We start from the raw sequence: 25,851 nt of genomic DNA, 5'->3' as shown, positions 1-25,851 counted from the left end.
AGAGAAGCCTCACGAGGAGGAAGGTCCCAATACAGAAACCCAGAGGAAGAAGAGCAGGAGTTCAGAGTGTGACCTGCCTGCCTGTATTGTGAGCTGTGGTGATCTGGTTGAGAATTACTGTAAGAGTGAGTACGAGTTATGCTGTGTGGCTGGGGTAAGCCATGAGGGCATGTGAATGCTGTAAAGCTGGGACAAGCCAGTGGGCATGTGGAAACTGAGGATGAAAGTATGGGGACATTAGTACTGTTTTGCTAAGCTGTGCAAGAGTGCTGAACTGCTGGTGTTGCTTAACTGATGGTTAGAGTGTTTAGGGTCAGGTTGGAGTTAAGATGACCTCTGGACTAAGCATTAAAGTATAAGCTCGAGGGTACATGAATAAATTTTGTTATGACCCAGCCCTGTTTGATAACAAGATTGGCACTCTTTGTTCTGTAAATAAACACCTCTTATGTTGCACTTATACCTCCTGTCTGGCTGCATTATTGCTCCAGTCATGCCCAAAACCTGGTCGGTATCTTACAATTATGTAATATCGCATCATACCATATGCAATGAGTTTATCTTGTTGGGCAGACTGGATGAACCACATCTAGTGCTGTTCCTCGATCCAACCAGACAGTTTGACCTACCGCTAGTAAAAACATTCTGCCTTGGGTCCTGCAGTCCATTGGATTCCTCTGGTCTTGAAGCACTGCTATTAATTTATTCACCAACCTCCTCTTTACTTCTACTTTTGTAGAGAGGGACCACATCCACCTTTCTCCAGTCCTCTAGGACCTCTTCTCACTCTAGAGAAGCATTGAAAAGGTTAGACAGCAAGTCGCTAGAACTTGCCTTAAATTCCTTCAGTACCTTCACCAACTGGAAGATCTTCGTTGATTATAACCAGCCCAAGAACTTACAAGTTGCAAAATTCAGTTTTGCCTTGTTTTCACGTTCATAGCATTACTGATATTTTGTATTCTTTAATTTTTTAAGTGGATTATTTCTATTATAAATGAATCATTTTGGAACTATCATATCAAGATAATGCACTTGTTTGTGATGGTATCTTGAGATGCCATTTCTGTTCTTTTTTTCACATTTTATTATTATTAGAGGCATGCAGTAGTGTACAAATGCATAAGATAGAAGTCTGCACAGAGTTTACAATCTATTAGAAACAAGACATTCTATAAGAGTTTTATAAGAAAGTTTAGACTGTAACATTAGTTACATGTTTGCGTGGAATGCTCTTTTTTTTTTGTCTCCTCTGAATCCAAACAATAGAAAGGATTATACTGCTTTGCCCAGGATTATAAATTCCCTCGAATCTCATTCACTTCCTAATGCAATGTTCTTTATTATATGGTACAATATGACTTAAAGCTTCCTAGTAACAACATTGTAGAATATTTGTTTTTAAAGATGTTTATATTAGTTTTTTATTCTTTCACAGAGCCTGAACTGCAGCAGACAAATGTTTCTGCATCTGCAATAGATTCTTTTGCTGGCCAGAGAGTGTCAGTATCACCAACATGGTCTTCTGCAGAAGCGATGACTTCTTCAGCTGATGACAGTGCAAGAGAGGCTGGGAACCGGGACTCTGAGAATTCCACCTTTCACCAGAGAGCAACAATGACTAGTTACACATACACCAGCACTACTGAGGAGACTAATGTTTCATTGCCCTTTTACCAGAATGTAACCCTGGAGCCTTTGTCTGTCTCTGTTGAACCATCAGCGAGATCGACAACTGCAGCTGCACATAAAACAGATATGATCTCAGGTTTGCTTCCAACAAGCATGTTCATTACACTGTCTTCCCCTTCATCAGTTATCCCATCTCTGCAAACCACACTGCAGACATTTTCCGTTTTCAAAGAAAAAGTGACTACTTCATCGTCATCATCATTATCATCATTACCTTCATTTTCTCTTGAGCCCAATGTGCCTTTGGCTAGAGTCACCGAAAGGCCTTTTCTAGCTGTATCATCTGACCAGCAGCATAGTATAAATACTATTAAGTCATTCTCAAAAGTTCCTTTTATGAGCAATTTTATTGTGACATTGTCTAGTACAGATATAACAGAACTGATAGATGCCACAGACACCAATCCTTTGAGTTCAGTGGTGATGCCGTTCAGTACAACAGGTAGAGCAAAGTTATATACACAGCCTAAGCCTGTGCATTGGAAAAAAAATCAGTCTTCCTCTTTGGTGGGTAAAAGCACCCCCCACACCTCCATTTTATCACTGATTTCTAGACCAGTCCTCCTCCTTCACTCAGCGGATAGTTTTTCTTCCTTACTTGTAGCTCATTCAGAGAAGTCTCCTGTCAGGCCTTTATTCCTATTTACCCTAAGCAATAAATCCTTCTCAGACACCAAACCCACCAGTGAGCCTCTCATGTTGCAAGAGGGTAGAAACATGCTTCTTTCTCCACCAGCTTCAGAGACGACTTCCACCGGTCAGATATTTTCATCAAGTACTCTGTCTTCTGCAACAGATTTGACTGATGTAAAAAGCACCATTGGTTTAGCTGCTTCAACATTTGCGTCCGAGAATACAGCAGAGATTTCTTCAACAGGTAGTTCCATTAATGTGTCTTTGCCAGTTCAGGGGTTTGAAAGAATGGACACTGATTTAAGAGCTATTAATAACGCAGCTCCTGAGATCCCAGTCGTAGACAATTCCCACTTTGACTCAACAGATGCAGTTTACTCAGCCTCAAGCAACCAGACGCTCACTCTAGCAACTGCAGGTGAAGTCGGTGCTAGTAATGTCCCCGTGTCATCAAATGCCAATCAACCCATCATATCTACTGTGACCAGTCAAGTGCTTTATTCCCTAGACACTGAAGCAAACGGTCAGGAGCTCTCAGCTACTCCTAAAGCAAGAACAAACAAGCAAATATTTACTACTGAGTTTCTTTCTTCATGGCCGGCCGATTGGATTTCATCAGTTTCTTCAAAAACAAAAAGTATCACACAAATAAGACAGACATCATCTGGTTTACGTTTAGTAACAGAAAGCACTGATGCTTTGCATGCGGGGCTTTTGAAATCTTTAATGACTGATATTCCTAACCACGAGTCATCCCAAATAAACCTGGCAACTGCAGATGACAGCACAAATACTACTATTTCAGATCACAGTGATACATCAAATCCAACAAGTGAAGTTTCTAACACAAGTAGGATGAGTTCAGTTGCTCACTTGAAAACGTCAGCTAGGAATGAAGACAGAACAGTTCCTGGCTTTAAAGTAGCTGAACATTTTGCTGTCACCTTATCCAGTGATGGTTTTTTATTTATGGAGTATACAAATTTATCATCACCTCCCGACAGCCATGTTTCTTTAAAAGCTTTACCCAGTACTGTGGACAGTATTTCAGAGAGGAGTAAAAGCATTATATATGGATACAAACCTGAAAGTGTAGCTTCAGAGAGAACTAAATTATCACCACCAGCAGCTAAAACAACCAGCATCAATATATCTGAGAGTAATTCCTTGTTAAGAACTGTGCCATACGATACTAATTCGAGAGCATTAGAAGATCTAGAAACTGTGTCAAGCCCTGCACATATATCATATCCTTTCATTTCTGAACATGTCCTGGAAAGTGATAGAAATTCCTCTTCTGAGAAACTAACTAGCTCTCAATATTCACACACTGCTTTTACAAAATCATCTGTACCCCAGTCCTCAGGCAAGCTTGGCATGTCTAAAAATGTGACTGAATTGGAGAGTGTTAAAACCAGGGATTTTTTCACCAGAAGCTATGGCACATTATCCAATTCTCATGTGCTCAGAACAGAAGGTGTATCAACTGATCAGAAAACCAGCAATGTTTCCAATGCTTACTTAATGTTTTCCTTCATTACCAAAAGTCCAGGTATTTTAAGTTCATTGTCATCGGCCAGTTTAATGCTTAATGCCAAAATGCAAGATGCCTTAAGTGATAAAAGTATAACAACTTCTGAATTTAGCAAGATTGCATTTTCTATACTGAGCTCTAATTCTCCATCCCCAATTCGAACAACTCAACTACCGGTACATGAAAAAACTACTTCTGAAAACACATCTTTACTAATAACTCCCTCTGAACTAGAAACGTTTTCTCAGGTCCCTACCAGTTTAAGAGCTATAAGTACCAATGAGCAAAGTATTTCTTCGACAACAGCCAAAGTGTCCTTAGGTGCAATGGAGAGGTCTAATTCTCCTTCCCAGGAATACACTGCAATACAAGAATTTATCGCTATATCCTCAAACCCAAGTAGCCATTTGCCTCAAGAATATACCCAAACATCAGTAGTGCTGCATTCTGGTAATAAAGGTGGCGATACAGCACCATCTTATAGACCAAATGCAGTTCCTACAGTCTCCGTATTGCACACAAATATCACCAGCCCTTTGCAGTCGAGCACCATAACTTCCATCCATCCATCACCAGCACAATTTATGTCTTCTGTTTTGCCAACAAAAAACTTAACCTCTTCTGTCATTACAGTGACTCCTTTACCATTTCCTGGTGGACTCCCAATGACAGGCAGCACAGGAAGCTCATCTCCTCCTTTCTCAGAGCTTTCCTTCACGTCGGTCTCCAGTAGAACTGAAAGCACATCCTCAGACTCTGTGACGCATTTTATTAACAGCACGTTGATGTCTACATTAGCCAGAGATAACAATACGACAGGACACACAAAACCAACATCTACATTTCAAAACCAAACAACGCATGTAGCTACTTTTTTAGCAACAATAAACTCATATGCAACAGCTACACCACCCTTCACTACACTTCCAACCACTACAGCCAGTACAGTCATAACTTCCAGAGGGGAATCGGTAACAACAACAACACCGACACCAGCTAAGATAGAAACCACAGTCGTCACCACCAACAAATCCACGTGGCCAGCATTTACAAAATCATCAACTTCATTTCCAGCGACGATTACGCCGGCTTTGACGACTGTTACAGCATCAGTAAAAACAACAAGCCTTCCTGTTACACCGGTAGCAAATAGGACGGCTTTACTTACAACAACTCTAGCGTCTACAACCTTGAAGTCAACTCCCTTGGAATGTCAACTTTCAGAAAACCTACTAGTGAAAACAGGTATGGGCAACCATGTAAACCTATTCTTTGATTAAAAATATTCCTTTCTTTAAAAAAATGTTCCTGTTTTATGTGATAAAATATTGGACACTGCATTGAACCCTGTTTAGGGAAATTAGCGATTTATAAGAACTGTATAGATATTGATAAACAGGATACTTGCTGTATATGTTAAAAACTATAAAAATAGCTTCATTCACTGGTCACTGTATTCATGTACTAACCATAACAAAAACCCAAAAAACTATATTTGGAATGGAGTAGCCTGATGGTTAGTGCAGTGGCCTGAGAACTAGGGGAACTGGGTTCAATTTCCACTGCAGCTCCTTGTGACTCTGGCAAGTCACTTGACTCTCCATTACCCCAGATACAAAAAAGTATCTATATATAATATGTAAACCACTTTGATTGTAACCACAAAAAGGTGGTATATCAAGTCCCATCACCTTTCCCAATATATGATAGACAATTAAATGCCTCCAAGATATATATACAGAGGAGGCAGGCCTCTCTTAATTGAGAGGAACCCCTGGAACATGGGATTGTAGAATAAGGGTGTAAGGAAGATAGAACATGCTGTGGCCCAGTGGGGGCCCTCAAATCTCACTGGTATACAGTGCTTTTCTTAGCTTTAGACAGGGTTGGGGCTTCCTGTGACATAGGGGCCCAGGAAAATTGCCAGAATACGATTGGATTTGCACATGCAACTTAAATCATGCTATATAGAATCCAGGGGATTATACAGTACCTGCACAAGAGCAGATGTGAAGTACATTTGTGGAATCACAGGGATTCTATTATATATATATATATATATATATATATATATATATATATATATATATATATATGTATCATGACTCTGCTTGTGCTCTGTCAAAACTCTGACCATGAACACACCTATGGCATGGGCTGGCTTGTACCATGCATATTTTAGGTGTGATCTAATTAAATAAGAACTCATTTTTGTGTGTAAAGCAGCATTTTTACATGTGAAAATTGTTTATAAAATTGCCCTCCACATTTGTAAATTAGCTTATAAAAGTTTTAATGCAAAAACCTAGCTAATGAGATACAAACAGCTACTGCAGTACAAAAGCTTGTAAAGCAACACATTATTTCATTTAAAATCTGGTCCGTGAACGAATCTTTGCCATCAGTTTTGACATTCAGCTGGTGGCAGGCAGTGGGTTAGCTGCTTCCTCCTGCGCTAACCCCGGATATTCAATGCCAGGTCTTTTCCGGTGACCGGCATTGAATATCCAGGTTTTTTTTGTCTGACTCTAACTTAACTTGTTATATAAATATTCAGCACTGGCCAGTTAAGTTAGAACATTAGAACAGCCATACTGGGTCAGACCAATGGTCAATCTAGCCCAGTATCTTGCTTCCAACAGTGGCCAATCCAGGTCACAAGTACCCGACAGAAACCTAATTAATAGTAACATTCCATGCTACCAATTCTGGGGCAAGCAGTGGCTTCCCCCCCCCCCCCCCCCTCCATGTCCATCTCAATAACAGACTATGGACTTTTCCTCCAGGAACTTGTCCAAACCTTTTTTAAACTCAGATATGTAGGCAAATATAGGACTGTTGTTTATGTGGCCTGATTTGTCCACTAAGCTTAGCCAGCGCTTGAATATTCACAGATAGCTGGCTAAATCACTTGATATAGCCAGTTAGCCACTAGAGGGGAGATTCTATATATGGTGCCTGGAAAATCCACGTGGAAATCATTTTTGCCTAAGCGTATTCTATAAGATTTAGGCACAGTATATAGTTGATATCCCAGCACCTAAAACTATGCATATCTATTTATACCAACAAAACATGGCGTAAATCCCTGCATGTAAATTTACATGGACTGGGCCATATTACAACATATGTAAATTTGGGAATATCCATGAAACACATTTCCTCCCTCATAACCACACCCCTTTTTGGATGTGCACATTAGAATTTAGGTGCAGTGAGTTACAACAAATGCACATTAGAATTTAGGTGCAGTGAGATATGCACTTAAATTCTAATTATTGCCAATTAGTGCTCATTATTGCCTGTTAAGTGCTGTTAACAATGCCAATTGGCTTGTTAAGACAACTAAGTTAAGTTATGTGCATTGTTATGGAATAGCTTAGATTTAGGTGCATAACGCAAGGTGCGATATATAGAATCCGGCGTTAAGTGCTAATATTCAGCAGAGATAACTGGCTATCTTGTGTTGAATATTAGCGGTTAGCTTAGAGGGGTTTAAAAAAGGTTTGGATGGCTTCCTAAAGGAAAAGTCCATAGACCGTTATTAAAATGGACTTGGGGAAAATCCACAGCTTATTTATAGGATAAGCAGCATAAAATGTATTGTACTTTTTTGGGATTTTGCTGGGTACTTGTGACCTGGTTTAAAAAGTGCATATATATGGGGCAGTTCTATAAATTAGGTGCAAACATTTATGTGCATGCTATGCATATAATGATTAGAATATTAGCACTTTTGTGCATATGTGACCATATGCCACCTAAGCACCAATCTACAAATACCCGCTGAACTTATAGCATATGTGTGGGGCTCCACGAACTGCAAGTTACACTTACCCTGGCTCTATGGCTAGAGTAAATGCTCACACCTAAATGTTCATATAGGTTATAAAATATATCTGTTTATAACACAGATTTCTCTGGACACCTAATTCCAGATGCTGTCTTATAGAAATGCCCCCAAAGAGACCAATATCCTGCAAGAAATCTTGTGGGCTGGAGTTGGCCTCAATGTTTGTAATATTTTTTGACAACGAGCAGGGATCTGATTGAAGAACTGATGCTGAGTTTTCTGTGTAATGGTGCACAAAGTGTAAGAGTTTTCACATTCTTACAGCATGTATCTGTGGAGTTTCTTCCTGGCAAAATAAAAGATGAAGAATGAAAGAGAAGCAAATTTCCATTGTGTGATTTTGTAGCAAGACTTAAGCGAGCGACCAAGCTAAAGTAGATGTCCGTGTCCTAGAAGACCCTGATCCTTCAGTTTATTTGGAAAGTGCTTGCTTTGATGCCATCGGTCTTTTAAATTCAGTTACCAAGATCCCCGGGCTGGAAAAGTTTGACTAGAAGGCTGCATTGTTAAGGAACCCTCTTAAACACTTTTTTTCTTCTTTAGTTCTAGTCATGACTCAAAATCAGATGAAGATTTGTGACCAGTTTAAGCAGAACATAACAAATGGGCTCAGCCAGGCATTGCAGAAAGCCTTCAATTCAAGGGTGCAAGTTGAGGCAAACAGCTGTACAGAAATTGTAAGTTGAAAAAAAACAGAGAAGGCAAAGTTTTTGTCTCTCTTATTCTTATTTGTGGAAATGAGTTTGGCTGCTTTGGGTAAAAAAAATATTTGACAAGTCAAACAAAAATCCAGTCGTTCTAAATGGTTTTCTAGAAGCAGCAAAAAAAAAAAAACAACAACATTGACTCATAACAGACACCTAGAAACAAACATCTCCAAAATATAGTAGCATATGAATACTAGTGGTTCAATATTCAGCTTGGTGTGGGAAGCTCTTTTTTAAAATGTTGGCTTCAGCTTTGACTAAACCCCTATATTCATTGCCACCAGCGGTATAGTGAGCGGTACTGATGTACGTACTGGCTGAATATTACTGACTCTCCGTAGAGTTAGGAAGAATGGCCATGTTTGCCTTTGTGCTATCCGGATGGTGGGAATTTTCACTGAAACAGTGAGGGCAATTCTATAGCTGTGCACATAATAGTCAGAGCTCAGAGGGCACTTGGTAGAAGCCTAAAGGAACAGAGGTGTCTACCTTCCTTTATCGAACACTACCATAACCGGTTATATATGCATGTATGTGCTTAAGTGCAAGTACTTACAGTAGTCATAGAGCTGGTGTAAATGTGCACCTATATTCTAGAGTTATGCACATAACCTTTTTGTATCCTCTTAGTTAAAATGAATCAGGGTGCTCCCCACCCATGCTTTGCCCTGATCCTGCCCATGTGATGCCCACCTGCAAGCTAGGCACTATTGAAGATATAGACTAGCATTTAGGTGCATATTTTGGCATTTATGCATACACGTGGACACACACACGCATATATGGTAGTATTCTAAACATCTATGTGCATAAATGTTAGTGTTTATCGTATAGTTTGTAAAGTGTTAACTGAAAATTCATGGATAAGGCAGTTACCCATATTAACAGCTGCTGCTTTTCAATACTGAGTGCTAAGAAAACATTCACCCTTATTTGATACTAGTAAAAAAGACCCGTTTCTGTATGAAATGAAACAGGCGCTAGCAAGGTTTTCCTCGGAGTGTGTGTGTTTGAGAGAGAGTGTGTGTGTGAGAGTGACTGTGTGAGAGAGAGAGAGTGACTGTGCGAGTGTGTGTGTGTGATAGAGAGAGAGAGTGAGACTGGGTGCAAGTCTGTCTGTGAGAGAGAGTGTCACACAGATACAGTGTGTGTGAGAGAGTGTGTTTCACACAGATACAGTGTGTGAGAGAGAGCGAGTGTGAGAGTATGTTTGCAGAACCCCCTCCCCCTCTTCCCCCCTGTCCGAGTTCCAGGACCCCCTCCCCCATCTTCCCATCCCCCTCCCCCCTCTTGCTCTTCCCTGATCCAGGACCCGCCCCTCCCCTTCCAGTGGAGTTCCAGGAATCCCCTCCCCGTCTCGTTTCAGGACCCCCTCCCCCCTCTGTCATTTCAGGACCCCCGTCTGTAGTTTCAAGACCCCCCTCCCCCCTCTCTGGCCCTCCCCCTCGTAAGAGCCGGCTCTTGTTTAAAAGTTTTTACCTCCTGCACGCAGGACTCCCCCCTCCCCCTTCTGTCGTTTCAGGACCCCCCTTCACCCACTCTGCCATTTCAGGACCCCCCTCCCCTTCGTAACAGCCGGCTGTTTAAAAGTTTTTACCTCCTGCATGCAGGACTCCTCCTCCCTCCCTTCTGTCGTTTCAGGACCCCCCTCCCCTTCATAACAGCCGGCTGTTTAAAAGTTTTTACCTCTACATGCAGGGACGCCACTTCAGACAGCCTTTTCTTTCGTTTCTGTTTCAGATGTTCCTGTGGTCCCGTCCTTCCGCAAACAGGAAATGAGGGCGGGACCACAGGAACAGCTGAAACAGAAGCGAAAGAAAAGGCTGTCTGAAGCGGCGTCCCTGCGTGTAGAGGTAAAAACTTTTAAACAGCCGGCTGTTATGAAGGGGAGGGGGAGGGGGGTCCTGAAATGGCAGAGTGGGTGAAGGGGGGTCCTGAAACGACAGAAGGGGGAGGGGGTCCTGCGGAGCAGGAGGTAAAACTTTTTTGGGGTGGAGAAAATCTCTTTTTGCCGGTTGCGCGCTTCCCGCGTCTCTCACTGGGATCGTAACCACCTCCTGATGTCAGGCAAGCAGGGTTCTAGTGCTGGCCAGTGACGTCAGCAGGTGGTTACGATCCCAGTGAGACACATTTGAACGTTCAAGTAGCAAATTATTATATTAGATATTGCTCATCAAATAAATATCTGAGTGGTATACATAGATAAAAAATTATAAGAGGGAAAAAAAGGAGAGGGAGGTGGGAGAGAAATGAGAGGAACCTAAGTTAGACTTGTACAATGACAAATTCTACTGGGTAAATAAATAAAGGAAAACATTTAAGACCCAGACCTAAAAGACGACAGTTTATCTCAGTGCTGGTGAGGATGCATGAAGCCAGATCAAGGGAGATTATAGTACTACCATTTGTTTTGTTACTCTTTAGTGCATGCTAAATTAATTTAATGCACATTAATCTAGAAATAAACATGCATTAAGCTGATTAATGCATGTTAAAACATTTTTAATATGCACCATAAAACTAAATGAATCAAACTGGAAAAATGCCCCATGATCAAGGAAAAAGTCAAAAGGCAGTTAAAGATTATCCCCGTATCAGGTCAAGGGCCAGATTGCAAGTATGGTGGAGCATCCTGGATGCACTACTATAATATTATCCTTTGTACTTTTTCAAAATTTCCTTTCAATGATTCTATATCATGAATTTTATACATATATGTAAACTTCTCGGACAAATCCCAATGGGCAGAATAATAAATAAGAAAGAATGAAACTAAAAAAAAAAAAATGCCTGCATATCTCCGAGCTCTGCCCTGACTCTGCCCTCGGACCACACCTGCACTGCCCAGACAAAGCACAAAAGAAAATTCTGCCCTTATAACACAGAATGAACATACACCAAAGTATATAATATAATGAGTGAAAAAGAGGAACTTCAGTAAGGACTCGCCAGAGCCCGAGAGCTACTAACAATCAATTGTCATTAATCATTACGGTTTTTTTTATAGTGCTTTCCTTACATCATCAATGGCCTCCAAACATGTGCTGATAAACAATAACATGAAAGAAATCATACGAGAGTGTTCATACTGTGTAAAATACGAAAAATGAAGCATATAAGACAGAGCTTCTGTTTCGAGTGCCTCTTCAGGAACAGTCTTTCCCAATTCAAAAAATTCAAGCAACAAAAACCTTGGTGTCCACCAATTCCAACATTCAAATTTACTTTTGGGTATTTTGGTATTCTTTGGAATATTGGCAAATGGCACCAGACAGGAGCCTCTCCTGCCCTGTTAAATTACTTTGCAAAATGTGATTAAGTGTGATATTCTGAACAATTTGAAAATGTCTATTTCCTTGTTGGGTGGATCTTCTTATCTGGATTACAATTGACATTCTTGACTAAAACAATAGTCGATCTTAAAAAATAGAATGAACATATATTTTCTTTATAATTTTAGGTTGATTCTCAGCAGGGATCAAGCTTGGTGACATTTGGGTATTATGTCTCAGTGAATAGTAAAACTGGAAGGCTTATGTATATCGCATCAGCCGTGGCAGAGGTGCTTAATGCTTATGGCATTAACAGTGTTATGGAGCACATACGGCAGCGTATGCCAGATCTACAGTATATCACTCTCTTGGCTGCTCCCTGGAATTTACAACCTACTTTCTGGTTCCAACTGAAAACAGGTAACCAACTCAAACAGTTTGGAAGCCACAGAAAAAAAAAATATAACTGGTTATCTACTAATATTCAGCACATCATCGACTACATTTGGCAGCCACATCGGGCTACTGAAATAGCAAGCCTATTTTTGGCTGGTTTAAACTTAACTGGCCAGTGCTGAATATTGACTTGGCTGGTTAAATTTAAACCAGCCAAAAATAAACCAGATATTCAATGCCAGTCACAAGAAATGACCTGACATTGAATATCCAGTCTCATCTATGACCATTAGTCAGATGGGCTGCCTCCCGTGGTCTGAGTATTGGCCCCATAGTCTTACCTGCCTTCATTTTTCTATATTCCTATGTCTAGTTGTTCCTCCTCCCTCTCCCTGACCCAGTGACTCCCCAGGTCCTCCTTAGCCCCACCCAAGGCATACCTCAAAAGAAGTAGGACCGATGTCCACATGCTTCTGTCTCCAGTTCCACCATATATGCTGACGGTATTCAAATACTCTGTGCCCTCGATCCCTCATCCCCTCTTTCCTTCCTCAATGCCGTCTCTTCTTGGTTAATAGATAATGGCCTCTTTCTTAACTTCTCTAAATGCAAACCCATAGCTTTTTCTACCCACTAGTGCCTCTGCCCCAACCCCCCTGCTTGATAACAAACCATCAATTTCAGTTCCTCCATCAGAATCTTGGGGGCGATATTTGACTCCAGCCTAACATTCAAAGGACAGATTGACTTGGCAGTCCATTCTACTTTCTTTTCCCTCTATTGCAGCCACTCTGTCTGCCCTTTCCTTTCTCCCCATTCTATTCTCTCCCTCATCTTGGCCATGGTAGTTTCCCATATCAACTACTGTACTTCCCTGTACACTGGTCTCCTGCTCTATTCCATCAAACACCTACAATTAATTCAGCCTACAACTGTCAAACTCCTTCACCGTGCCCTTCGCTTTGACCATGTTACACTCCTCCTTTGCCTTGAACACTGGCCCCCAGTCATGTCATGCATCCATTACAAATTATTTCTGCTGTTCTTCAAATATCGCTGTCCCTCCTCTCCTGCTTACCTAAACAGGCTCTTGATCCCTTATTCCCCTGCTTGTTCCTTCTGCTGTTCCTCAGATAATCTTCTCTGCATCCCTCCTCCTTCAGTCCTTCACCTGTCCCTTACCTGGGAGACTTCCTTCAGCTATTGTGGCCTCAAACTCTGGGACTCTCCCTTCTTCCCTCAGATTTCCTATGTCTGTTCAAGTCTTCAAAGTCTTGCTTAAAACCTTCCTTTTCTCATCATTTTTCAATCTCTCGTCTGCTTAGCCCTCCCCTTATACTGTTTACCTTCTTCCCTTTCTCCCATGCCCATTGTCCTAGAGTGGAGGAGTAGCCTAGCGGTTAGTGCAGTGGACTTTGATCCTGGGGAACTGAGTTCGAATCCCACTGCAGCTCCTTGTGACTCTGGGTAAGTCACTTAGCCCTCCATTGCCCCTGGTACAAAATAAGTACCTGAATATATGTAAACCACTTTGAATGTAGTTGCAAAAAGCCTCAGAAAGGCGGTATATCAAGTCCCATTTCCCTTCACTCTTCCCTCCTCTGCTCCCTTGTCTATTATCTCCTCTCCACCCTCACCATTAGCTGTCATTAACTTCTGGTGTTGTAAACTACTTAGCTGCCTGTTCTGGCCCTATATGCAGTATATCAAAACCTTGACATAAATAAAATAAATAAATGTTGATCCATGATGGATTCTGGAATGCACCAAGGGAAGTCAGTCTGCCCTGAAAAGGAATGTTTCCCTTATCTGGTACTAATCTTCACCCACCGGAGAAAACCTCCCTTATTTGGCAGACCAACTCCAGTTGGTGCATCCCAGGTTGAATTGCGCAGGGTCAGGCATTGCCATTTTTCAAGGTGGCTGTACTGGAGGCAGAAACAAGTGGGTATCACTCCTGCCTCTTTTAAGGTTAACCTTGGAAGTGTAACCTAGTCACCAGGTATTTTATTTTTTTAAGTTGGAGGGGAAGGAGGATTTTTGCTGATGGCATTTAAAAAGAATGTTCCTGTTCTAGTCAGTGTGTGAGCCAATCACTTCTCATGCAATGACTAGAATGGATACATTTTGCAATGAGATGAGAATTACTGACATGGTTTTAATGTGGCAGCATGTTCATTGCTAACTTCATAGGGTGGAATTTTTTCATCATTAATTTTGCAGTAGAAGCTGTGCACTGAGTCACCTCTACCATGAGGTCTCTAAACTGGCTTGTTGATTTTATGTGGCCGTTGGTTCTATCTGTAGGATATTTATTTAGGTACAAAATTTGCTTTGACACCCTTCCAACCTCAGTTAATTAAGGGGCCCTTTTAAAGGTGTGTAAGGGCCTATGTGTGACCAGCATGTGCCAAATCAGCATTTTTGCCTGGCCAGGGCCGCCGAGGGGGGGGGGGGGCAGAGGAGACAAAATTCCCCGGGTCCGGGCCTCCAAGGGGGGCCTGGCACCGGGGTCAGGCCGCATGCGCTGCAGTTCCCGGTCTCACCTGCCTGCCTCCTCGGCTCCGACCCTCCTGCATTCGAAGCAGCAGTCACAGATCGCCTCTCTTTGGGCCTTCCCTCCCTGTGTCCCGCCCTCGCGGAAAATGGAAGTTACATCAGACAAGGGCGGGACACAGGGAGGGAAGGCCTGAAGAGAGGTGATCTGTGACTGCCGCTTCGAATGCAGGGGGCCCGGAGCCGTGGAGGCAGGCAGATGAGACTGTGGACTGCAGCAGCGGGGGGAGCGGCAGGGGGCGATAGCGGCAGGGGGAGTGACGGGGGGCGGCAGTGGGGAGGCCTTGCCCCGGGCCCGGCTTAGTGTCTTGGCGACCCTGCGCCTGGCTACTGCGTGCCCCAGGTGCTAATTTTGAATTTGGCGGTAGGAAATATTTTCTATTTTCTACTGTGTGGTGCTTACCCAGTGGTAAACAGCAGTGGATGCGCACTGCATGTCTACCACCCAGGTACTGCATGAGACCTTACCACTAAGTCAATGGGTGGCAGTAAGGTATCGGGCTGAAAACGGATGTGCGCTGGTTTTTATTTTGCTGCACATCTATTTTCTGGCCCCTTTAAAAAAGGCCCTTTTTCCAGGACATGGCAAAAACTGGCCTGGCGCGCACCCAAAAGACATGCTCACACTGCCGCAGGCCACTTTTTGCCATGGCTTAGCAAAAGGGCCCCTAAGGCAGTTTAAAAAAAAAGGAATAAAATCTAGTAGAACTAGGTTATCTTTCTCTTATAGTAATTTCTTCCCCTTATCATCCTCTGATATCATTCACATTTTTACAAAAGGTGAAGACCTTGAGGTTAAAAATCTTCCTGAAGCACAAGAAGGTTCTCATCACAGTGCACTATTGCCTGAAGAAGAATTGCATTTCATGTTTTCCGAAGCCACTTTGGCAGGAGGCTTCCTGTTCATTTTTTTTCTGTGAAGGGACACAATTATTAGTGTGCACAGAGAGGCATATTTTCAAAGCACTTAGACTTACTATGAAACTTTGTAAGTCTAAGTGCTTTGAAAATGAGCCTCTTAGTGGCTTTGGTGATCTCTTCCTCTGCTTGATAGGAGTGCGTGCTGTGGAAGCAGCTCAAATAACCTCATTACTGTGGGAAAAATGTTTCCAAGCATGAACCCTTTGCTTAATTTTCAAAAAGTAATAGATACCTATGATTTTCTCTTTATTCCTCTTCTAGTGCTACAGTTTGTGGGATCAACAGAAAATATACATTTGTGCAATTTTGTGCAGACCATGGAGCAAAATTTACAGAAAGCATTCCAGTATGCAGAAAACATTTTCCTAGGCACCAACAGCAGCTTAACAGTTCAGGTAACATTCTGCTTCTTAAAGCAGGTGAGGAATATCCTACAGTCACAGTAGAGAGGGAACACACTGCATATTTTTCTTTAATTGTACTTTGACAATTGAAAAATGAAATGGATGTAATAGATCCTTGCTGCTTCATGAGAAAGGTAATAAACTGTAGAGTGGAGCAGACATCATGAAGTGTGTGCACAGTGCAATGGACTGGAGCACAATGGATATAGATTCCATGATGTTAAATAGATTCAGTACCAGCACAATTTGGGTTTTCAGGATGGCATTTATTTATTTAGATTTTGCTCACACCTTTTTCAGTAGTAGCTGGACTTGAGGTGAAGAGGAAAAGAGAAGGGTAGAGACTGGACTGGGGGGGGAGGGGGAGAAAATATCCATCCAAAGTCAGATGCTGGATATTTTGGCACCCTTAATTGCCTGTGCCCTGGGCCAGAGCCTCACTTGGTCCAATGGTGAAGCCTGCCCTGGGCTTATGGATTTTTCTTTTTGGAAATTATCCAAACCTTTTTTTTAAATCCTAAGCTAATTGCTTTTACACATTCTCTGGCATAAATTCCAGAGTTTAATTACACATTGAGTGAAGAAATATTTTCTCTGGTTTGGTTTAAATTTACTACTTAGTAGCTTCATTGTGTGACCTCTAGTCCTAGTATTTTTAGAAAGAATAAACAAGTGATTCACAGCTACCACTCCACTCATTATTTTATAAACCTCTATTGTATCTCCCCTCAGCTGTCTTTTCTACAAGCTGAAGAGCCCTAGCTGCTTTAGCCTTTCCTCATATCTATCTATCTATCTATCTATCTATCTATCTATTTATTTGGATTTTGCTCACACCTTTTTCAGTAGTAGCTCAAGGTGAGTTACATTCAGGTACTCTGGATATTTCTCTGTCCCAGGAGGGCTCACAATCTAAGTTGTACCTGAGGCAATGGAGGGTTAAGTGACTTGCCCAAGATCACAAGGAGCCAGTGGCGTAGCTACGTGGGGCCAGGGGGGCCCTGGACCCCCCTGCTAATGACCCTCTCGACCCCCCCCTTCCCGCCACCAACCCTCCACCGCTGTCGCTGTGGGCTGCCTTTGCTGGTGGGGGACCCCAATCCCCACCAGCCGAGGAGGTCCTCTTCTTCCCGCGAAGGCTTCGTTTTGTTTCTGACGTCCTGCACGTTGTACGTGCAGGACATCAGACTCACAGAAACAGAACGAAGCCTTGCAGATCAGCAACGCTTTGTTCTGCTTCTGTGAGTCCGTGCAGGACATTAGAAACAGAACGAAGCCTTCGCAGGAAGAAGAGGACCTCAGCTGGCGGGGATTGGGGTCCCCACCAGCAAAGGTAGGTAACGGTGGGGGAGGGTTGGCAGCGGGAGGGGGGATCAAGAGGGTTGTCAAAGTTGGTGGCAGCGGGGGTTGATAATGGCTGGGGGGGTCGACGATGCCGGGGGGGGGGGGGGGGGATAAAATGTGCCCCCTCACATCTGGCTCTGGACCCCCTCCCTCCGAGGTCTGGCTACACCCCTGCAAGGAGCAGCAGTGGGATTTGAACCGGCCACCTCTGGATTGCAAGACCAGTGCTCTAACCACTAGGCCACTCCTCGAGCAGCAGCTGTGAATGCTTAGATTCTACAGGGCCTATGTTCTCAGTAAGGGGGGGGGGGTCTTTTACTAAAGCTTAGCTCAAGTTATCTGCAGCAGGGCTCATAGGAATAAAATGAGCCCTGCTGCAGATAACCTGAGAGCTTCAGAACTTAGTACAAGAACAGTGCTGGTGAGACTTTTACGGTCTGTGCCCTGAGAAAGGCAAGGACAAATCAAACTCAGGTATACATATAATGTATCACATACCATGTAAAATGAGTTTATCTTGTTGTGCAGACTAGATGGACCGTACAGGTCTTTATCTGCCGTCATTTACTATGTTACTAAGTTTTAGTAAAAGAACCCCTTGGTGACTAAGAGGCCAATTAGGTATGATAAATGCGGAATGATCCAAAACTATGAAGTCGGGGAGGTGTAGATGCAATATAGAGACTCTGGTTGGGGCGGTGGAGGCTGTAAATCACAATGAACAAGATGAGGAAGGTTGAATGGAGTTGGATGCATAATGACTGAATGGACAGAGTGAAAGAATAAGTCACTTTAATGTACATTAACATGTTAATGAAGGATAGTGACTTAGACAGTGAAGTATGGCATAATATGGTAGTGGGAGAAGCACTTGAAACACAAGACCCACTTTTCCTTTCCTGTTTTTGAGTCTGAAGTTTAAATTTAGAGCTTGGATTTCATCCTATGTCAGCCTTTTTTTTTTTTTTTTTAGCTCTGCAAGACAGAAGACAGGGAAGTAATTCACATCATGTATATCCATATTTATGGGAATGCTGTGTTTTAGACATGCCGTCTGAGTTTATTTTATTTTGTCTAGAGATAATAGGAAATGTGAACAGCAGATTGAAAACAGCATGTTACCATTCTTTTGTTGTTAAAAAAAATCTTTTCATCATCATTTTTTATAATTTAGATTTTGAACACATCCGTGGTTTCCCAGGCAGTTACTTTGATTTATGCTGTGAGGAATCAGAGCACCTTTCTCAATGGTACGGTGTCCAGTAAACTTCTTAATCATCTTTCAGCAGACCTAGTGGGATTCTACCTCTCCAAGCCACCACTGATCATTGCAGAATGTAAGCAGTCACTTGAATTTCTGATATTGGTGAGACTCAGACCACACTTGAGGCAGTTGCATCTTTTAAGGGGATGTTTTATTAAAAGTGTAGTAAAGTTTGCACCTATTACATGATAACTCTTGGGGTCATTCCCAGTATCTTCACAGACAAGTTACCAGATAGATAGCAGAGTTGCATACCTACAACAGGAGTTAACCAGGGATAGCAGGATCCTGCAGTCACACTATTGAAGTGACTTTACATGGTGACAGAACTAATGTGGAGAGATTCCCAAGCTGCATAAAATGTCTAGAAAAATGTTCTGTAGCTGAGTGGGTATTTCCATACTGGTACAACATACATAGACAAACCACAGGTACAGCAACAAGGACAATTCCCTATGAAAACAAGTCCACAGGAATCCAGGGACGTTGGCCAACCAGAATAACAGTATATTCCAAAAGCAGGTTACAATGAATTTATTAAATAGATATCAGAGCATACAGTGGTGGAAATAAGTATTTGATCCCTTGCTGATTTTGTAAGTTTGCCCACTGACAAAGACATGAGCAGCCCATAATTGAAGGGTAGGTTATTGGTAACAGTGAGAGATAGCACATCACAAATTAAATCCGGAAAATCACATTGTGGAAAGTATATGAATTTATTTGCATTCTGCAGAGGGAAATAAGTATTTGATCCCCCACCAACCAGTAAGAGATCTGGCCCCTACAGACCAGGTAGATGCTCCAAATCAACTCGTTACCTGCATGACAGACAGCTGTCGGCAATGGTCACCTGTATGAAAGACACCTGTCCACAGACTCAGTGAATCAGTCAGACTCTAACCTCTACAAAATGGCCAAGAGCAAGGAGCTGTCTAAGGATGTCAGGGACAAGATCATACACCTGCACAAGGCTGGAATGGGCTACAAAACCATCAGTAAGACGCTGGGCGAGAAGGAGACAACTGTTGGTGCCATAGTAAGAAAATGGAAGAAGTACAAAATGACTGTCAATCGACAAAGATCTGGGGCTCCACGCAAAATCTCACCTCGTGGGGTATCCTTGATCATGAGGAAGGTTAGAAATCAGCCTACAACTACAAGGGGGGAACTTGTCAATGATCTCAAGGCAGCTGGGACCACTGTCACCACGAAAACCATTGGTAACACATTACGACATAACGGATTGCAATCCTGCAGTGCCCGCAAGGTCCCCCTGCTCCGGAAGGCACATGTGACGGCCCGTCTGAAGTTTGCCAGTGAACACCTGGATGATGCCGAGAGTGATTGGGAGAAGGTGCTGTGGTCAGATGAGACAAAAATTGAGCTCTTTGGCATGAACTCAACTCGCCGTGTTTGGAGGAAGAGAAATGCTGCCTATGACCCAAAGAACACCGTCCCCACTGTCAAGCATGGAGGTGGAAATGTTATGTTTTGGGGGTGTTTCTCTGCTAAGGGCACAGGACTACTTCACCGCATCAATGGGAGAATGGATGGGGCCATGTACCGTACAATTCTGAGTGACAACCTCCTTCCCTCCGCCAGGGCCTTAAAAATGGGTCGTGGCTGGGTCTTCCAGCACGACAATGACCCAAAACATACAGCCAAGGCAACAAAGGAGTGGCTCAGGAAGAAGCACATTAGGGTCATGGAGTGGCCTAGCCAGTCACCAGACCTTAATCCTGTTGAAAACTTATGGAGGGAGCTGAAGATGCGAGTTGCCAAGCGACAGCCCAGAACTCTTAATGATTTAGAGATGATCTGCAAAGAGGAGTGGACCAAAATTCCTCCTGACATGTGTGCAAACCTCATCATCAACTACAGAAGACGTCTGACCGCTGTGCTTGCCAACAAGGGTTTTGCCACCAAGTATTAGGTCTTGTTTGCCAGAGGGATTAAATACTTATTTCCCTCTGCAGAATGCAAATAAATTCATATACTTTCCACAATGTGATTTTCCGGATTTAATTTGTGATGTGCTATCTCTCACTGTTACCAATAACCTACCCTTCAATTATGGGCTGCTCATGTCTTTGTCAGTGGGCAAACTTACAAAATCAGCAAGGGATCAAATACTTATTTCCACCACTGTATACAGACTCCTGAAGCAAGCATCTTGTTGTTGAAATGCAGTTCCATGTCGTCTGTATGTGCTCTGTTATCTATTTATGTTTAAACAATTTTATTAAGAAAAAGCAAAGTAATTACAGTCAGAAAAGTGTCATAAGAAATTTTCTGTAAATAAACATAGAAAAACCTTACACCTCCCCACCCCAAATCCCCTCCAGCCACCCTCCACAACTAACCAAAATTACTCTACACAAACAAATTAAAAAACCCCTCCAACCCCCCCCCCCCCTTTCCCAAACTAAAAAAAAAATTACATAAATTACAGCCACAGAGAACCTGCGTTCTTATGGTCCTCTGAGCATCAACCAACCGACAGGGGAAAACCCCAAACTGTATCACCCTCTCCCTATCCCAAAAGCAAGATGAGGGGTGAATGGAGAATTAGACAAACATCATGGTAAACTGCTGTCAAGTTGAAGAAGTAAAATAATAACTGTGGTTTCTATAGGGTATTAAGAAGCAAACTGTGTCCACGTGAGCCAAGGGTTCGCAAGTAATAATCCCATGCTAGCAAGAAGTGTTTTGTGCATTTAAGTGAGCCCCTAGTGTTTCTGGCTTCCAAGATGGCCAAGAGATGCAGCTGATTCCTCCAATGCCAATATGCCAGGGGATCCGACGGTGTCCAATACTGGAGAATACAGGGTTGCTCCCTTGTCTGACTCCCAGAATGCCCCTTCTGATATCGATTTAATAAATTCATTGTATCCTTCTGGAAAATATTGGTATTCTGGTTGGCCAATGACCCTTCCCTACTTTCTGGATTCCTGTAGACAACCATCCAGTAGAAGCATATTTTGTGAGTCCATGAAAAAGCACGCTTCAATGGGAAGAGAGGGAGGGAAATGCAGCTGAAGGATGCGTGCTGTCCACGGGGAACTTCTGTTACAGGTATGCAACTCTGCATTCTCCATGGATAGCAAGCATCATTGAACCATACTAATGAAGACTCCCAAGCTGAGAGCTGCAATATAAAATTACTCATGTATATAAAAAATAACTAATAAAGATTTTGCTTGATCCACCAGGGGGACTATACACTGTTAATATTGTATAGAGGCATTACATTTTTGATTGTAATTGATCATATTCTCCATTGTTTATTCTTTGTTCTTTTGGATGTGCCTAAAATGTCTGTTGCTTTGCACATCTGCTGCATCAATAAATAGAAAAAATACTGATAAAGCAATATAGGTTTACCCATTCAAGTCAGCAACACTTAAATTGCTTATACAAACTTGTTCTTTTAACTTCTTTTTTTTTTTTGGCAATCCAAACAATAATAAGCAAGGAAGAAAGTTGAAGTGAGTTAAAACTAAAGAGTCTAAGACTGCCTGCCCAAAAGTTCTTTTTGCACTTTTAGAGGGAGGTTTAGGCAGTAGCGTTTAGTGAATGTGTGTATGAATGACAAGGTAACTGCCTTACAAATTTCTTATGTAGATGCTCTTTAGAATTGGGCCTTAGTGGTTGCCATAGCCCTTAGATAATGATCTGTAAGCTAAGGTTATACATGGTGGCCAGCATTTTCATTAGAGCAAAAAAAAAAACAAACAACCCCCCCCCCCAAAAAAAAAAAATCCCAAAACAATCCATGATGACGTTGTACGTTTGGTCACTGGAGCTCGTCATTGCTTTAAGTGAAAGGAAGGAAATATCGCAGAAGGTCTATTTTCTGAATCTGTTTTGTACAAATGTAGTTGACGTAATTGTTTTACAATCTAAAGTATGCATGCATTTCTCATAGCTGTTAATATGAGGAGGTGGGAAGCAGTGGCGTAGCCAGACCTGAGATTTTGGGTGGGCCCAGAGCTAATATGGGCTGATGTTGTCTGAGCCTGCTGCTGTGCACTTGGGTGGTGGGCAGGCCTGAGTGACGAAATCGGGCTGGAGGCTCTGTGGGAGCCTGATCAGCTGAGCCAGAGCGGGTGCGGGTGCCGTCCCTGCTGTGCCATGCTGCTGCAACTGTGTGCGCACTTGGGTGGGCTGGCCTGGGCCCACCCAGGCCCACCCGTAGCTACATCCCTGGTGGGAAGACTACCAGGAAAGCAATAGGCTGGGTGATATAAAAGTCTGAGACTACCTTTGGCAATGATCTGGAAAGTGTTCTAAGGAAAATTGTTGTGCAAAATGTGAGTATATGTTGGAACCACTTGAACAGTTACTGCCATATATGGTCACGAATCTCATTATCTACCTGGCTGTATCTTTGGTATTGTAGAGTAAATTGTGGACCAATGCCTTGATTAGACTCTCCTTTGGCAATGGCAAAGTATGAATCCCCGCATCTATAAATTCTAACATCTATATGGTTTGAACAATGACTTGGAGCAATTAAGAATCCCACATCTTTTAAGTCATCTATTTTGTGATGCAAAGTAGTAGTTACTTAACAAGGAGAACTTGCCGATATCAACCAGTCATCTAAATAAGGAAAGACTACAGTCTCCTTGTGTAGAGATGCAACCACTGCCAAAACACATTGTGTGAATAATCTAGGAGCTGAGGAGAGGCCAAAAGTTAGAACTCTGTATTGATGATATTTTTACATAAATTTGAAGTGTAACTATCAAATGTGCAAGTATGCATCCTTGAGATGCAACACGACCATCCAACTGTTCTTCTGAGGGAATGGCAGAGTTGTGACCAGTAAGTTCATTTTGAATTTCTTTTGGTGAATATACTTTTTCAGACAATTCTTCAGAATGACAAAGTACTGGAAGTAAAAACCCCGGTTTCAGCAATTCTAAGGCATCTTCTTTATGGCTGTCTGTTGAAAAGGTGCAATAATCTTGGACTAACGGTAGTGAAGGAGTTAACACCTTTCTGAAATGAGGACTCGATCAAAAATGTAGGCAATAGCCTTTATGGATGATATTTAAAATCTGTCTTAATGTGTTCTCATTTGTTTAACAATAAGGAAATTCTTCCATCCTCTGGCATGTGTTGAAATAGTTGGTAGGCAAAAACCAGGGATTGACTTAAGGCCCTTTTACTAAAGCTTAGTGCATGCTAATGTCCGCTAGCGTGCGCTAAATGCTTCATGCCCTATTTTATCCCTATAGACCATGTGGCATTTAGCACACACTTGGGCTCATTTTCAAAACAAAAACATCTAAAAAGTGGCATAAAGCAGCATTTGGACGTTTTTCTCACAAAAACGTCAATCAATATTTTCAAAACCAATTTTTAGACATTTTTTCTTTGAAGTCCATCAGAAATGCGTCCAAATCTCAAGGGGGCGCATCAGGGGCGTGTTCAGGGTGAGACTTAGATGTTTTTCAGCCATAATGGAAGAAAACAAAAATGTCCAGGACTAAAACTGAGATGTGTTGAACTAGACCTGTTTTTATAATGAATAAGGCACAAAAAGGTGCCCTAAATAACCAGATGACCATGGAAGGGAATCAGGGATGACCTTCCCTTAGTCCCCCAGTGGTCACTAACTGCCTCCCACCCCCTAAGAATGTGATGAAAAATATTACTTGCCAGCCTCAGATGTTATACTCGGATCCCTGTGGAGGAAACTGTGAGTCCTCCAAAACTCACCAGAATCCCACTGTACCCACATATAGGTGCCCCCTTCACCTGTAAGGGCTATGGTAGTGGGGTGAAGGGGGCACCTATATGTGGATACAGTTGGGGGTAGTGGATTTTGGGGGGCTCAGCAGACAAGGTAATGGAGCAATGGTCAGATGTGTACTGGGAGCATATGAAGTCCACTGCAGTACCCACCTAGGGTACCCTATTGCTTTCCTGGGATGTCAGGGGGACCAGTGTACTAAAAATGCTTGCTCCTTCTACATCCCAATGGCTTTATTTTGTGCATTTTGCACTTGGACATTTTTTTTTTTTTTTTTCGAAAATGGACCAAAAAATAAACTTCCAAATCACAAAACCTTCTATTTTCAAAAACAAAAGATAGACGCTTTTCTTTTTTGAAAATGACCTCCTTTGCTATTCAGGTTTTGGATGTTTTTTTGCAAAACATCCAAAGTTGGACTTAGACGTCATATTGAAAATGCCTCTCACTGTCTGTTAGCATATGCTGAGCTTTATTAAAAGAGCCCCTTAGATTGTTGCTGAGAATCTTATTTTTGTGACCTGTTGCCTTTGATAAATGATTTTAATTTTACTGATCTCTGTCTGGTATATGAACATTGATAATGGTAGTAGAGCCTTTTATAGGGGTATTGATATTTTCCAGAAGAAGAGGAATGCTGATCAATATTATCTGCTGCCAGTATTTTGTACTGTGGCGAAATTATCTTTAATTAATAAAACAATCTCCTCTACTTTCTCTCCAGTGTGATTTCCAACTAAACAAGGTGCATCCACTATTCTATCATGGACATCCTCTCAGAGCTCTGAGGCTTTGAGACAAGGTATAATTCTAGTTGCAGTGACAACTGCAGCATTCTTAGAGGTAGATTCATAAGCATCATACACTGTTCTGATGAGGCTTTTCATACATTCCTCAAAATCCTGAATCAGGAGAGGTAAAGTGATGGAATTACCTCTAGAAGAGGAAGGAGAAAGCTCTTGTATGTTTTTTAGAATGATATAACGGAACTACATCATCTGGAATTGATGAGATGCTATCCTTTGCACTCAACATGGATTTCTGAAAACCCCTTTTGCCTATGAGGTCTATGAAGCATTGCCCAGAGGTGTTAGAATGGAATCTAGAGCTTCTATATTTCTTTGAGGCTTTTTCAACCACCACTGATTGATGAGGCTTTTTCAACCACCACTGTCACTTTTCATGCCCTATAACCAGCTGCGAGAAGTGGTATGAAGCGAGATATGGTATGCTTCATATCTTTTTTTGCTGATCAAGCAAACTCTTGTGCAAAGGAAGAGTGACTACATCCTTGAGAATATCTAAGTATTTCAGGACTCCCAAATACTCTGCTGTGGAAGCATTTTATGTACAAATTTATGGATATGTTGTGTTCTCTGGATGAGAATCCTTCATTGGCTTAGGAGGTGATGAATCTGAAGGCTGGCCTGAGGACTGTGGTGGAGTTCAGGAGCATGAACAATGATGACATCCAGGAGACCTGCAACTCGCACAATAATCCAGTTCTC

At 42.2% G+C, this 25,851-nt stretch overlaps 2 protein-coding genes across 2 annotated transcripts in view; both read left to right on the top strand.

Moving 5' to 3' along the window:
* Positions 1-1,536: 1,536 nt before the first annotated feature.
* Positions 1,537-3,850, top strand: LOC115469632 (hyphal wall protein 2-like). Its single transcript, XM_030202427.1, has 2 exons — positions 1,537-3,691; positions 3,795-3,850. Exons 1-2 carry the CDS (start codon positions 1,537-1,539, stop codon positions 3,848-3,850), a joined length of 2,211 nt encoding a protein of 736 aa, XP_030058287.1.
* Positions 3,851-3,924: 74 nt separating this feature from the next.
* Positions 3,925-25,851, top strand: part of KIAA1549L (KIAA1549 like) — an 85,726-nt gene continuing 63,799 nt past the window's right edge. Inside the window, exons 1-5 of the mRNA XM_030202426.1 lie at positions 3,925-5,104; positions 8,256-8,389; positions 11,880-12,111; positions 15,826-15,959; positions 18,487-18,649. Of these exons, the coding sequence (XP_030058286.1) occupies positions 3,925-5,104; positions 8,256-8,389; positions 11,880-12,111; positions 15,826-15,959; positions 18,487-18,649 (1,843 nt within the window). The remainder of the gene's footprint in view (positions 5,105-8,255; positions 8,390-11,879; positions 12,112-15,825; positions 15,960-18,486; positions 18,650-25,851) is intronic.

This window comes from Microcaecilia unicolor, chromosome 4 (assembly GCF_901765095.1).
Source record: "Microcaecilia unicolor chromosome 4, aMicUni1.1, whole genome shotgun sequence".
NCBI lineage: Eukaryota > Metazoa > Chordata > Amphibia > Gymnophiona > Siphonopidae > Microcaecilia > Microcaecilia unicolor.
The sequence above is the reverse complement of the archived record's forward strand: the minus strand, read 5'-3'. Positions and strand labels throughout refer to the sequence as shown.

Coding starts and splice junctions, on each gene's coding strand:
- LOC115469632 (XM_030202427.1), top strand. CDS start 1,537: ATGACTTCTTCAGCTGATGACAGTGCAAGAGAGGCTGGGAACCGGGAC. Junction 3,692..3,794: donor ATCTGTACCCCAGTCCTCAG/GCAAGCTTGGCA, acceptor TCATGTGCTCAG/AACAGAAGGTGTATCAACTG.